Source organism: Choloepus didactylus, chromosome 1 (genome assembly GCF_015220235.1).
Source record: "Choloepus didactylus isolate mChoDid1 chromosome 1, mChoDid1.pri, whole genome shotgun sequence".
NCBI classification, from domain to species: Eukaryota; Metazoa; Chordata; class Mammalia; order Pilosa; family Megalonychidae; genus Choloepus; species Choloepus didactylus.
Window position 1 is genome coordinate 79,301,143 of NC_051307.1, and position 15,938 is coordinate 79,317,080.

A 15,938-nucleotide genomic window follows, 5' to 3' on the forward strand; every position below is an offset into this window, starting at 1 on the left:
TGATACAGACACAAAGTAAGCACATGTTGTTAGAAAAATGGTGCTGATAGACATGTTCAATGAAAGGTTGCCAGAAATCTTCAATTTGTAAAAATTGCAGTATCTGTGAAGTACAATAAAATGAAGTATGCCTGTAAATGCTTGGGATACCCATTGGAATGACTGAGTCATTTGGTAGGTATGTATTTAGTTGTTTAAAAAATTGCCAGACTGTTTTTCAAAGTTGTTATGCCATTTTATATTCTCACCATCAGTGTATGAGAGTTTCAATTGTTTTATATCTCTGTCAACACTCGATAAAACCAGTCTTTTAAATTTTAGACACCGTAATAGGTATACAGTGATATCTCATTGTGATTTTAATTAGCACATCACTTATAACTTATTAGTATTTTTTCATGTACCACTTGTAAATCTTTGATGAAGTGTCTGTTCAAATCTTCTGCCCGTTTTTATTTGGTTATTTATTTTTATTCCGTTTTTGGGAGTTCTTTATCTATTATAGATACAAATCTTTTATCAGGTATGTGGTTTGTAAATATTTTCTCCCAGTTCCTTTTTTTTTTTAATTCTCTTAAGCGTCTTTTGAAGAGCAGTTCTTAATTTTGATTAAGTCCAATTTATCAATTATTTCTTTAATTGTGCTTATGATGCCATATCTAAGAAATCTTTGCCTAACACAAGGTTACACAGATTTTTCTCCTGTTTTCTTCTAGAAGTTTTATGTTTTATATTTAGATCCATAGTGCATTTTGAATTAATTTTTGTTTATGGTAGCAGAATGGGTTGAAGTTCATAGCTTTTCATAGGGAAATCCAATTTTTCCAGCACTATTTCTTGAAAAGACTATCCTACTTCCACTGAATTGTCTTTGTACCTTGGACAGAATTCAACTGACCACATATGTTGTGGATGTATTCCTATTGCTATTCTGTTCCATTGATGTATTTGTCTCTCTTGACTCCAACACGACAATGTCTTGGTCACTGTAGCTTTATAGTAACTCTTAAAATTGTTTGAATACTCCAGTTTTGTTATTTTAAAAATTGTTTTAACTACTGTAGGTCCTTTGCATTTCCATAAAGATTTAGAATTAGCTTGCCAATTTCTACAATAAAAAGCCTGCCAGAATTTTGTCCAGGTTCTGTAATCTGATCTGGGGAGACCTGACGTCTTATCAGGACTTCAGCTCCATGGAAATGTTATAACTTCATAATTTATTTGGGTCTTCTAAAATTTCTTTCAGCAGTATTTTATAGCTTTATGTGTGCAGGCATTCATTTATTTTGTAAAATTTGCCTCTAAATATTTCATGTTTTTGATGCTATTGAATGTCATTTTTTTAATTTAAGATTTCTAATTTTTATTGCTGAAATATAATTAATGTTTATTTTTTGTTACCTTGCTACATTCACTTTTCAGTTCTAATAGCTTTTTTTTTTTTTTTTTCCTCCCCAGATATCTTAGGGTTTTTTCCTTGGATGATCATGTCATTGGTGAATAAAAACCATTTCACTTCTTTATAATCTGCATACTTTTTGTTTTTCTCATTGGACTTGCTAGGGCCTGTGGTACAATATTGTATAGAAGTGGTATGGTGGTTTGAAGCTGTGTGTACCCCAGAAAAGCATGTTCATAAATTTAATCCATTCCTGTGGGTGTGGGCCCATTATAAGTAGGACATTTTGATGAAGCTACTTAAGTTAAGGTGTGACCCACCTCAAACTGGAAGGTCTTAATCCTCTTACTGGAGTCATTTATAAGAGAATGAAATTAATAGACAAAGAGAGAGAAAGCCATGGAAGCAAGATGAAATCAATGAAACCAGGAAGAGAAGGGAACGGACAGCAAACGCTGCCATGTGCCTTGTCAGGTGGCAGAGAACCCGAGGATCACTGGCAGCTGGTCTTCAGAAAGAAAGCATTGCCTTGATACCTTGATTGGGACGTTTTCCTGTCCTCAAAACTGTAAACTAAACTCCCATTGTTTAAGCCAACCTATTTCATGGTATTTGGTGGAGTAGCCTGGGAAACTAAAAGAAGTGCTGAAACAGCCATTCTTGTCCTGTTGCCAGTCTTAGAGGTAAGGCATTTAGTTTTTCACTATTAAATGCAATAGGAGCAGTAGGCTTTTTATGGATGCCCTTCTCAGCTGTTCCCTTCAGTTCTAAATTGTTCAAAGTTTTTATCCATTGGACATGGTATTTCCTCAAACACTTTTTCTGCTTCTATTGAGATAAACTTGTTTTTTCTTTTAAATTTGTAAATATGATGAATTACACAGATTGCTTTTCAATTTTTAGATCAACTTTTCACTCCTGGGACTAATCTTATTGATGCTCTTATAGCCTTTTAATATATTGCTGGATTTGATTTGCTAATATTCTGTTAAGGATTTTCCTAAATTCTTGAGGGCTACTGGTCTGTAATTTTCTTGTCATGTCTTTGTCTGGTTTTGGTATCACTATTATGTTCTTGTAACATGAGTTAAGAAATATTCTTTCATCTATTTTCTTGAAGAGAATGTGTAGAATTGGTATTATTTCTTCCTTAAATATTTGATAGAATTCACTGAAGAAGCCATCTAGGCTTGGAATTTTCTTTGTGGGGGATTTTAGCTATGGATTCAATTTCTTAAAACATATAAGGTTATTCAGGTTATCTATTTTTTTGGTTTGACTTTTGGGGGTGGATGGGTAACAGCTTTGAGATATAATTCACATACCACAGAATTAAAATTTTATGGACATGTATATCAATCCCAGCTCAGCCCCTTAACTTACTGAACTTTGCAAGTTACTTCTCTAAGCCTATTTCTGAAATTGTAAAATGGAGCTAAAAATTCCTACCACACTGGATTGTTGTGTGGATTGAGATAACTTGTATGAGCTGTGATCTAATTTTAATTACCATAGCTTTGCTCATGGGCTTGTTGGTTACAATTTTAACTTCACTGCTTTGCAGATTTTATACATTCTATATATTCTTTATATCCATGAATGTGGTATATTACCCCTCTATTTACCTATTCCATTAATTCAGTCAATAAATTTTCCTTTATAAGTTCCAAAGGAACTTGGTACCTTGTATAAACTCTTTGCTAAATTACTCAGTTTGTTATCATTGTTAATGGGTTAGTTTTCTGTTTTCTAGCTGGTGAATATTGACAGAATACTCCTGATCCTTGTCTCTAGCTTTTACTAAACTCAATCGGTTCTGTACTGAAATATTGCCAAAACATCTTTGAGTTTTTTAATTCCACTGCAGTTCCTTTCTTTTCATTCTTAGATGTAAAAATGACCATATTAAACAATCATCCATTTTGCTATATTTAAGAGGATCAAACTCCAAATTCACTTATATATAGTTTTTTCAAAATTCAGTAAATTATGCCCCTCCCATCCTAACGTAGAACTTCATGGCAATTGGAAATGTTCTGTCTGTGCCCTGTTAAGCATCAAGTCAGGGTTAAGCCCATCCTTTTCATTGTCGTATACTCAGTGCCTGCTCCCTTGTGGGTACTCACGACCAAATCTAATGCAATGAAGTGTACTAGTCAAGGCAGATTAGAATGGGATAAACTGTAAGAGTCTAGGGGCACAAGCTAAGATGGAATCAAAATCTCTAAAGTGTAAGCTAGACTATTGCTTAAATTCTGAACTTTATCCCCTTTGTACTTCCTTTCATCCTTTTTTAAAAAAAAACTCAATTGTATTTTTACACTCCTGAGATTATTTTGAAAACCTTTTCTGATATACATCCAAATGAATTTGAAATTACTTACCTCAAAGTGATATATATCCAAATGAATTTGAAATTAGTTACCTAAAAATACCCAGAAATTATCTAATTATCCTATAAATGAAACAGTGATAAAAGAACACAATATATTATTTAAGGACTTCAACATAACAGAATTCTCTTTTCAGCTTTTTAAACTACTTTTTTTTCCCCATCTAAGCCAATATATGCATTTGACATTTGGGTTATATGTGCATATAAAACAGGCACATTTGTCAAAGTAAGCAGAAGATGAAACAGCATAGTGTCCTTTTTGGATATGAATTTTCAGAGGCAAGGTGGTCCAAATGGGAGCAAAAAACTGACTTCCTCATGAAATAAACTAGATAAACAAAATTAAGAATAATGCTAAAGATTTATTCCATAAGTCATTCTCTTTCCTAGCCTTGTAACATACAAGTGTGCATTCTGGGTATGTGTGAATCAAAATACTTCCAATCAAGATTGTGAACTCCTATGACTAGGGATACCTAATTCAACCAAAGGCCCAGGTACTGTCTCCAAACTCTGAGAAGCTGATCCCTTTGTGTATAACCTGATCGGTCCCTGAACTTTGGGTATCTGTGTGACAACTGAAGAGCTAAAGCTCTGCAGCTATGTCAGTGTAAGTGCATACAGCAACTGTTAAAAAAGTTGAATGAGTCCGGACTTCAGTTAGGATACAAATGAAGCAGATCTGGTTAGGACTAGGGCAAATCAGGTCAAAGGGTAAAGGATGATACTAACCACGTTTTACAATTTCAACATCCATGTGAGACCAAGGGAAGAGATGTTTATTTGGTGCAGAAGTTATATTCCTTAAACAATTTAACTCATACAGTTTGTCCAAACACCGTAATTACATGGAACTTAGAATAGGAAGTGAGACCTGGCAGGTTTGCATAGGTTAATGTGAAACAGTGACACATACCAAAGTAATTTGGGCAGAGACTAGAAATACATATGCAGGGCCATCCTGAGGAGCTGGGGGAAAATGAAGAGGTGTTGGACTTCCTCACCTGGATTGTTGCTGATGTTCTCACAACCGTTGGTATGCCAAGCCCTCTATCTTGGGGCTTGCCCTTATGAAGCTCGCTACTGCAAAGGAGAGGCTAAATCTACTTAGCATTGTGCCTAAGGGTCTCCCGAAGTACCTCTTTGTTGCTCAGATGTGGGCCCCTCTCTCTAGCTAACCCAACTCAGCAGGTGAACTCACTGCCCTCCTCCCTATGTGGGACCTGACTCCCAGGGGTGTAAATCTCCCTGGCAACGCAGGATATGACTCCCGTGGATGAATCTGGACCCAGCATTGTGGGATTGAGAACATATTCTTGACCAAAAGGGGGATGCGAAATGAAACAAAATAAAGTTTCAGTGGCTGAGATTTCAAATGGAGTCAAGAGGTCACTTGGGTGGGCACTCTTATTAAACACTACATAGATAACCCTTTTTAGGTTTTAATGTAATGGAATAGCTAGAAGTAAATACCTGGAATTATCCAACTGCAACCCTTGCCTCTTAAAGATGATTGTGTAACAACGTAGCTTATAATGGGTGACTGTGATTGTGAAAGCCTTGTGGATCACACTCCCTTTATCCAGTGTTATGTTTGGATGAGTAGAAAAATGGGGACAAAAACTAAATGAAAAATAGGGTGGGATGGATGATTTGGGTGGTCTTTTTTATTTTTTATTATTTTTATTTTCCTGGTGTAAGGAAAATGTTCAAAAAAGTAGATTGGGGTGATGAATGCACAACTATATGATGGTACTGTGGGCAACTGATTGTACATCACGGATGATTTGTAATATGTGAACATATCTCAATAAAATGGAATTTAAAAACAAAACAAAAAAGGCCCAGGGATAAAGAGACAGATTATTTGACAGTCTCAATGGACTCAGATATTAACTTGGGCCTGAAAGTGCTGTTTCAATTACTTATTAAGATCATAATTAAGAATATTAGAATACTAGCTATCATTGGATTAGTGCCTTAAGGATAAACATTGGAAAGAAATGATTGTTATACAACACACACAAAACGTATTTCATGGTTGTACTATTTTATTTGTTCCACTATTTTTGTAATTGGGGCAAGATAAGTGATACAATTTGTTTAAGGTATCCCATAAACTGTCTGGATCAAAGATTTTTATTAATTCTTCTGCCAAACACAACATTGATTTCCATCTACAATTAGTTTTTAAGATAAAAAACAATAGGTCAATTGAAAAAGTTGTGGCCTTGAGCTAGCAAACATACACTTTGAACACACTTGTTGACTAAGAAAATCTAGAACATCACTATGGAGGTTAATCATTATTGGCCTTCAGCAACGAATGGATGCAGCTTTACTGTGACTTTGCAGTACCTAATACACTGCTGGTATAGTCTCAAAGTTGGAGTCATTCCCAAAATAGGAATCTTCAATAAACTGTTTTTGTAGATCATAGCTCCCAAGTAGTTCAACTCTTGCTTTGCAGTTTTTAACTTCACTACATTTTGTATTCAAATCTCTGATTGCTTTCATCAAATGTGGCCAAATCTTGGGAACCTGCCAAGCAACATGATTCATAGGAATATCATGCTGCTTCATGCAATTTTGCCCTCGATGGATCAGCAGGGTTTCCTATCTCCCATGAGTGGATGTTGTGGCACTATCATCCAATTATCTGAAATATTTTGATCAGTTACAAATTTTCTGAAAACTGCTTCTGCAATGGGTGATCAACTAATACTACCCAAAGATACAAACAGCACTGACTTGGGTGGTTGCACATCCATTTCCTCAGGAGCAAAGAGGCAGAGTGTGAGTCCTTTCATTCTTATAGTCTCCACTTTCTTTAGGAATTAAGGCTTTAAGTGAAAGCAAGTCAGTGGAGGAGATATTCCTCTTCCAAAGTTTAAAGTCAAGATCCTTGTGGGCTCTAGTCTTTATTAAAGAGGTAGGCCTTCACCTAGACATGAATTTTACTCAACTTAAAGATAAGTTGATTTACCTTTAAAGAGGCCATGGACCTTTTATACCTTGCTCACTGTCATATGTCTAGAGCTGAGAATAGTTGGTGCTCAACACAGTAGGAACAATTTGTAACTTTATATTTACTAAAGGCAGATAACCTTACATAAAAAGGTAGCAAGGACAAAGAATGTCACAAAACTGCTTTCAAAAAACTATTAATAAAACCCTCATCTTACTAAAAGCACCCGATATTACGTATATACTAATTTTTTCAAGTTGTATATTCAAATTCACCTGTATAAGCCGTTAGATGTGTTATCTGCCAGTTTTATTGTACTTTAAGGTAGGAAACTGCCAGTGACAAGTGTTCAAATCTTTATAGAGAACTTTGATATCCTCAATGCTGTTTCTAAAAGATGAACTAGATGAGATCGAGAAGTCTGATACAAAAAAACAAAGAAAAAAAGGGAAAACATATTCAGATACCCTGCAAAGATAGAGCCATCTAACATGTGCTTTAATTTATACTGCTTAAATCCTTTGCAAGCTAAGATAAGCTCTAGTTTTTTGAGGATAGTAATAAAGAGTAAAACTGGGATGAAATTCAGCTGTGGCAAATAAATCAGGAATGTCTAACTCGAAGTACACAAATGACAAAATACTCCATCAAATGGGTATCTTCCCAAATGTTAGATGTAAGCTTTCATCATATAGTAACATAAAATGGGCCGCAATTCTTCAAGATTTAGAATTTAGGCTGTAAATAATGACTGCTTCATATTAACTTTATGCTCCCAACTACTTCTAGAGCAGACTTTGATTCTAGATAAATTCTTACCTAAAGAAACTCAAATATTTTAATTTAGAAAATTGAAAAGAACTTCTACCCCAGTAACAGACTGCTTCCTGATTTCACATTTCTCAATGTTCCATCAACATATTTTAAAAATTTGAGTCAAGCCCTTTTCCCATATGCTGTTACTTGGCTGTATTATAAACTAAGATTAAGTTCCTGTGGCACAGTCCTGCAAGCAAGGTCCAATTCAGGACCCTCTGTCATGTGAAATAGTCATTCCCTAAAATATTCCCATTGGCTTACTGTTCCTACTTATGAATGCCAGTACCCAACTTTCCAGGAATGTCCAAATCACCTAGCTAGAAAATCACCAATCTGGAAGATAGATTAGTGCCCCAACCCTAAAACCAAACCACAAGAGGAAAACTTTTGGGCCCACTTCCTATTTCTTGTGCATTCCAAATTGTAAACTGCAGAGCTCTCTAACCCTTGTTTAGGAAACTAATCTCTTTAGAGAGTAATGTAACAGGATCTTATGAAGCACCCTGCCTTGTCAACAAAACCCAGCATTTTCTTCATGCAATATGGTAGCCAGTCTCCTAGATGGCTGCCAATGACCCCCACCCTCTTGGTATTCATAACCTTGTGTAGCCCTCCCCACATTGTACCAGATTAACCTGTGGGACCAATATATGTTAGCAATAGTAGTAGGTTACTTCTACAGTTAAGTTGCAGGAGTATGGTTTCTGCTCAGTCTTGTATTATTAGCTCTGGGGGAAGCCAGATGCCAAGGTGCCACTCAGACAGCCTGTGGACACACCTACATAGCAAGGAACTGAGGCCCAACAATAGCCATGTAAGTGAGCCATCTTGGAAGTGGCTTTACCAGCCCTGGTCAACCCTTTGGAAGATGCAACTCTAGCTGACAGCTTGACTGCAGCCTGTCATGAGATCCTGAGCCAGAACCACACAATTCAGCAACTTTGGGTTTCCTGACTTTTAGAAACTGTGGGACAGAGTAAATGGCTATTGTTTTGAGCTGCTAAATTTTAGGGTGCTGTACTACATAGTGATAACTCAGACCTGGCAAAAAATTCGCCAGTGGTTCAGTGCGAAAATGTATTTGTATTGCTTTGAAACTCTTAGGTTCTAAAATCACCAAATCAACTCAGTCATTACTTTATTTTGGTATATGTTAATCCTCATACTAAATGTAACCTGGAAAGGGAAAAACAGGAAAATGAATATATTGTTCGAAAAAACCCTTTAGGTGATTAGACATACTCCTCAGAAATGCTCTGACTCCACCTCACTACCAAATGAAATACCATTGAAAACTGTTTCCAGTTTCAAATTACTTGAAACTTCTCTAACTTCAGTCCTGTCTTTCATTGTGAAATACAAAATGCCCACAAATAAAATCCATTAAATGTCACCTGGCAGGTCTGCCCAGAAATAAGAAAATTTCAAAATACAGTATAGCACTGCTTTAAAAAAGCTGCAAATTCTCTATTCATTTTAAATCCAAATTACTTGAGACACACTAGTCCTGAACTTTCCCAACTAAGCCCTTTTTTTAAGACATAGTGCAAAGACCACTCAATGTTTCTTGAAAGGAATAAACAAAATTCTAATTACAAAAGTTTTGACTAAGATATTAGTGAGCTAATCTTGTTAAAAACAAAATTTTAAATTCATGTTTGTTTAATATTCAGGAGAAACTTAACCTGTTAGATGTTTTTAACAGTTACATTCAAAATACAGAAGCATTAGGATAGCTTCTTGGACTTTTTCCCCCATCTTTGGGATTGAACTGCAGATATTAAAGTTTAACATTAGGGTTCTTACTAGGTACCATCCTCTGTGTTTCAGAATTTATTTTACATGTACAGTTTTATTTAATCTTAACAAATCTGAGGTAGGTAATACTTATTTTACCCCTCATATTACAAAAGAAAAAATCAAGATGAAACAAAAATTTTACAGGCAACTTAGATGATCATATTTGTAGTTAATATCTGTACTAAGTTTTACAATGCAACATCTGCGGGTAGTCTCATAAAAATAAACACCTGGCATACAATTAAAGTTATTTAAAAGAAATAAAATCCTCTTCCCTAACTTTAAAAGACTTGAAAATCAAAACTTTTTCTAAATTGGGCAGTATTCCAAAAGGTCTGAATTAAGGGGCCTTGATTACACTTGGCCTATCTTAATGAGTTTTGAGTTAGATCTTAAAGAAATGTGAAAGTAAATGAAACAGTATGGTTAACAGTATCAGTAACTACATATAGCTGCTGATCCCAGAATACAGACGTCAGTACAATGATATTTACCAGACATCACAGATTACTAGCAGAACATCACAAGTTTATTTCAGATGTAACAGCAATGTTAAAATTGACAAGTTTAATTCTTAACCACACCAGGTAAACTTAGCCATTTAAGTATTTTTAAAGTTATTCCCTCCAAAAAACTGAGGGAGCTTTTCTTTTCCACCACCACACACAAAGATTTCCCAATAGTTCTATTTTTGGAGGACTTTCAATTGATAAGTAAACTGCTTTGGGGGATATTTCAGAACTTTCTTACCAAATGAAAACTAATCTGGACAAATTATATATTGCATAGATATATCTACAGATTCTCTTCTTTAGAACAGAAATCAATTATCATATAGTATAATTTTTACCTATTCATCACACAGTAAAAACTATCTATCCTGAAAAATATGATGGACACATTCTGTGATCTTCCAGTTAATAGAATTATTTATTGTAATACCTCCAACAAGAGAATTTTTATTATATGTCAAAATTACCAACTCAACATGGGACACGCAATTCAGTCTTTACTGATTCACAGGCATATGAATCAGTGCCCAGCTTTTCTCTCTCCTTAAGTGGATGGAATTGATGCAGGACGATTAACCCTTTACAAACATTTACGATTTAGGTTAAGTTATTGAAAAGTGTGGAAAAAAGAAAACTATAATGACAGGGAGCCTGCACAATCAATTCAAAATTTAAATTTTTTCCCTCCTTAAATAACATTTACTTAATTGTCATGAGGCAGCTATTCTGTTTTCAATAACCACATTTAGGGATACATTCATAGGACTGTTTAGATAGTCCAGGCAAAATGGTTATAGAAATAGAGGCAGTGTCATCTCAGAAAATTCATTTACATATCAAAATCTATTTTGATAACCTGAAGCTTACAAAAAGAGTGAATTCTTCAAACTAATGCCTTCTGTAACTCAAGCACTCTTCTCTTGGCAAGAGCAAGCTGAAGTTTATCCACGAAGGTTAAAGGTGCTTAACATGAAACCTTTCTTCTAAGCCTAGATTCAGACTGCTTAAAAAACTGATGCTCAAGAAACAGCGTGGTCTTTGTAGATTTTTACTATCTTAAGACTGGAGCCCTATATGTTCATTCATCAACTACCTTCCTTTTCTGTATTATTCTTGGCACTCAATAAGACTGTTTAAGTCTATTACACTTTCACATTCTCAAATAAGAACTTAGGATTATAAAATGTGCATAAATATTTTGTAAATAGCATATCTGGAGAGATGACACTTTCATACCAGAATTTTACATAAGAGGATAAACGTTATGAACCAACCTTCCTTTCAAAGTCAAGCAAGAGAAAACTCAATCCTTGTGTAGTTTTAAAATCTAATGGGACATTGTAAAAGGTCATCAGTATTGACAATCTAAAAAATTTTAAATATTGAAGATGGGACTACGGGAGGAAAAGACAAAAATTTCAGATGTTTCCCATCTTTCAAAAAAAAACTGATCAATATCAAAGCCACTTGTCTACGTGCCAGAAAATATTCTGGCATAAGTCAGTTCTGTCAGTAGAGGAGGTCACAGTGACATGTGCATTATTAACACTTATAGACTTCTACTTTTCCAAGAATAGAAGCAATACGTTCAACAATTCCACTCTTCCCCAAATCCTTAAACTCAACACTGTAGGCACAGAGTGTAATCAAATCTGGGATGTTCTCCAACAGGTAAGCAAAGGCGCAGCTATGTTCTCAAAAATACTGCCTAGATATTCTTCCCTATTAAATCAAACACTCAGAGGCCACAGGTTTAGCAGCCTGCATTAGCTGACATTAAATGCATTTTTTGTGCCACAAATACAGCTAAACTTCCTTTTAAGTACTTTTTAATATGTCCAAGAGAAAACACCTGCTTCAGGTTTAATTAGGGGTCTTGACCAATAAGGACATAAACTCCATTTTTAACAATGTTGACTAAAACTACTATTGGGTTCACTGAAGAAAAAGGGCAGGAGAAAAAAAAAGGTAAATCACAACAAACCTCTTTAGGTCAGTTAAAGGCATATCTCTAGCTGGGATATTAAAATAAATTAATCTCACCAGCTCACACTCTAAAAGTTAATTCCACTGGTAACAATCAACAGCAGGAAAAACAAACCTGCTAACAACTAGCCCACTCATTAGCAAAAAGCAGTTTAACTCAAATACTGAGACCAAAGTATAAACACTACCTAACCAAACTGCCCCATCTACCTCAACCACCAGCAAAGAAGAAAGGAAACAACTGCATTAAAAAAACAAAAAACAAAAACAACAACAACCAAAGCTTAAGTATTTCTTACAAGGATAATAATGGTCCAACTCCTGAGATGGTGCTCAGAAGGACTAACAGTGGAGTGAAGGCAATGTTTAGGGATTAGTATCCCACAAATAGTCTTTAAAAAACCCAAAGTACCACAAACACACTAACTTGTCTATGAATTAGAGAACAAGATATTGCTGCTGCTTCTTTTTGTCTTTTGAAATATACAATATTTTGTAGGCTCTGCCCTTCAATGTGAAAGCAGGACATTTTAAAAAATTAGCTAAAAAATTTGAAATTATTTAACACCCCAATTTTTGGAACCATATACTTTAACTGTGAAACTAAACATACCTACACCTTCTCCCTCCCTCAATGAAACCACCTCACGAAAGTCAGAAAACTCAAACAATCCAAACATGATTAATGTCCTTGAAAGTATTAAAACTTTTAGAGAAAAGGAAGGAAAGATAGAAAAAAGAAAGAAAGAGAAACAAGAATAAAGAGGGGGGAAGCGTTAAAAGAAAGAAGGGGAAAAAAATCAGTGGGCCTCTCTTTTATTTGGCGACAAGCAAGTGCAAGAAAGTTCATCTGTAATTTGTTCAGTTATCTGTTTTATGCACATCTGCATTCTGGCCAGAAGGGACTTTGAGGTTTTTCTGCAACACATGAGCATCTGCAGGCTCTATCCTCTTATAATAGTTCTTCTTTGTCTCAATAATCTCAAAGCCAAACTTCCTGTAGAAGTCAATTGCTGACTCATTGCTGATCTGGACATGCCTGAAATGTAAAGGTATCAGAAAAAACAAGTAAAATTATGATTTCATCTCCTTTTAAGTGTTCTCCACAGATACCCTCAAATCTGAAACCCCCAGCTAGTAAAACTGGCTGGAATACTGCCGATATTCCTTAGATTCTCTTTACAAAATAAAATTTGTAATTTTTCACACACAGTATTACTAGTAATCTACAAAGATTAAGTACTCATTTCAGAAAAGGTTTCGATGACAAATTTACACTTTTAACCTAACCCTTAAATTAGCAAGATAGCTGGCTGAGATAAGGAAGCTCAACAATAGTGTTTATTCCCGCAATCAGCAAAGGGTAAAGTACCTTATTTATACTATTATTTTTTATTGGAAGGAGAGAAGAGATTCTTACCATTAAAAACAGGTTAAATAACCACAGGGACAATTCAAAGGCCATATTAATAAATTCAGTAAAGAAGAAAAATAAAAAGCTAGGGTCTTGAATGTCTGAATATGTTCTAATTGATTAAAAAAAAAACACTATATTTTGAAAATAAATAATTTGAACTTTCTCAATTACTTCCAAGACTAGCATTACATAATCTAATTTCTCCCACCAACAAATTGAAAATGAGAATAATCTTAAATATCTGTATTTAAAACAATCTATGGTTATGGTCTTAGCCCTGGCTCTTAATCTGAGTCTTCTCAAGATCCATATATACTTTCAGCTAGATATGCTCTGATTTTGATTATTAAAATAAAAGAGCATGTCACTGAGAGCCTTGAACAAATTACAGAGAGTATAAACAGCATGGTCTGAGAGAAATAATATTAATGGTCTTGAATTCTGAAGACCTGAATTTTAATCCTGGTACCATCCCTGTGACTTTGGAGCCCCCACCACAACATAAAAAAAGCAAAACAATTATGTTTTATCTAAGTTTCTTTACCTATTAATAAAACAAAACAAAACAAAAAAGCTCTTAAAACAACAACTTCCACGGTGTTTCCAAAGACCCAATGAAATAAGTGACCACAGTTTAAAGTTTCTAGTCAAGACTTCTACTGCCAATGTATTAAATGCTTTAGGTAAGAACATTAAAAATTATTTTACTTACAGATAGATGTTGTCAAAAGTGCCATCTTTTTCACAGATGTTTAAGACATGATTTAACATTTTAGTTCCTATCAATAAAACAAACAGTAAGGAACCTCATAAAAATCAACCTTTAAATTATACCTCTATCTGTGTGCCATCTTAATACATGTACTTACTGTACCTAATATAATTGATAAGGTACACACTAAACACTGTTATTTTCCAAAATTCTGTTCTCTCTCTCCAATACCTACACATGTTTAAACTGCTAACAGAAGAGCAACCTTTATATACAAGCCCTTCTAGGTAGAAGAAAGCCAGAAAATGCAAAAAGGACATAAAAATTACAAATGTATATAGGGCTTCCAACTGAATTATGTTAGGAAATAAACACTAGTTATTTTTTTTTACCTTAACCAATGTAAGTAATCCTCTCCCAGTATTCCCAAAAGAAATGGTTTTACTTATTTGGTCAGGAACAGTAACAAACAATGTATTTATGCTTCATTGAAGAAGTATTAAATAAATAAAATATTTTTACCTATTCCTAGCCTTCGGTAAGGTGCCAGACATCCTAGTGTCATGATGTAAAGTCTCTTCTGATTCTGTGAATGATCCACCCTACAGCATACCGCACCTACTGCAATATCATTGAAATAGGCTGCCATGGAAAATATAAAGATTTAAAGTCCAATAGACAGAATAACACATTTTATTTAATCTTTACCTTCCCCCTTAAATAAGAACTTGTGCTATCAGCATTAAATTTTATCAGCTACTCTGAATAATGATAGCCTCTTTTGGAAATAATGGTCCCCAAAACCTCTTACAGTGTCTTGGGAAGTTTATGCTTCCTTTCAGAATAAAGCTAAAAAATGAAAACACACACAGGCACATGCTAAATAGTAAGACAAAGCATTTAGTAGATCCTTTTTAAATTCAAATATTTTCTCTTGATTTCTCTCAGATTTTTCTCAGAACCTGGATCCCCATTTCCTCACTTGTAAAATAAGGAGACTAAATTAGTTACCTTTTTCTTCTACAATACTAAAAAATAGGAGTCAAGAACATGAATAGGCAAATGAAGACAAGAAAAAAAGCAATATAATACCAAGTTTCGCCAGCTCGCCAACCTCCAGTACATCCTTGTAGAATTTGTCATTGTAGCTGACTGGAAAGATGACTTGGTTTAATCTCTTCAACTGTTTAATATTGTGTGGTGTCACATCTCCTAGCTCGATCCGGCTACTGGAACAAACCAAAATGTACTCAATAACTCAACAAATGAAGCTAATTACATTTTAACACGAACATATTAAAAAACCTAATTTTCTTTACATAATCACAAAAATCAACCAACATTCAGAACTTACCATCTATATGTAAATTTTGTCAGCCATTTGATCAAGTCTACTCAGTTTTCATATAATTGTACACATTTAGAGACAAATACAGTATACAACAATTACTAAGTATCTTAGAATACTCTACAATAAATATATTATTTTCCACTTAGTTTGCAGTTCAGAAAAATTTAAAGACATCTTTAATAATCAAAAAGAGGCAAATGATCCTTTTCACTCTAATTATTATTCTTGTTGTTCTTGTGTGTGTGCTAATGAAGGTGTCAGGGATTGATTTGGGTGATGAATGTACAACTATGTAATGGTACTGTGAACAATCGAAAGTACGATTTGTTTTGTATGACTGCGTGGTATATGAATATATCTCAATAAAATGAATATTAAAAAAAAAAAAAAAAAAAAAAAGACATAATGCTGAGCAAAATAAGCCAGGCACAAAAAGAGAGATATTGTATGTTACCACTAATGTGAATTCTGTGAAAAATGTACAATGTTTTATACTGTAGAATGTAGGGGACCTAGAGATACCAATTAGTGGAGGGGGAATGATAATCTAATAAGAACAGATAAACTATGGAGGGTAAT

General features: G+C 34.5%; 1 protein-coding gene across 2 annotated transcripts in view; it reads right to left on the reverse strand.

The window, feature by feature from the left end:
- Positions 1-5,825: 5,825 nt before the first annotated feature.
- The window catches only part of NAA50 (N-alpha-acetyltransferase 50, NatE catalytic subunit), a 34,056-nt gene continuing 23,943 nt past the window's right edge, over positions 5,826-15,938 (reverse strand). Inside the window, exons 2-5 of one of the 2 annotated variants that reach the window (XM_037835594.1) lie at positions 15,101-15,234; positions 14,531-14,650; positions 14,009-14,075; positions 5,826-12,918 (exon numbers count right to left, since the gene is read on the reverse strand). In XM_037835594.1, the coding sequence (XP_037691522.1) occupies positions 12,741-12,918; positions 14,009-14,075; positions 14,531-14,650; positions 15,101-15,234 (499 nt within the window). In that variant the 3' untranslated portion in view covers positions 5,826-12,740. Of the gene's footprint in view, positions 12,919-14,008; positions 14,076-14,530; positions 14,651-15,100; positions 15,238-15,938 lie in introns of both variants that reach the window. The other variant, XM_037835585.1, reaches the window with a different exon arrangement.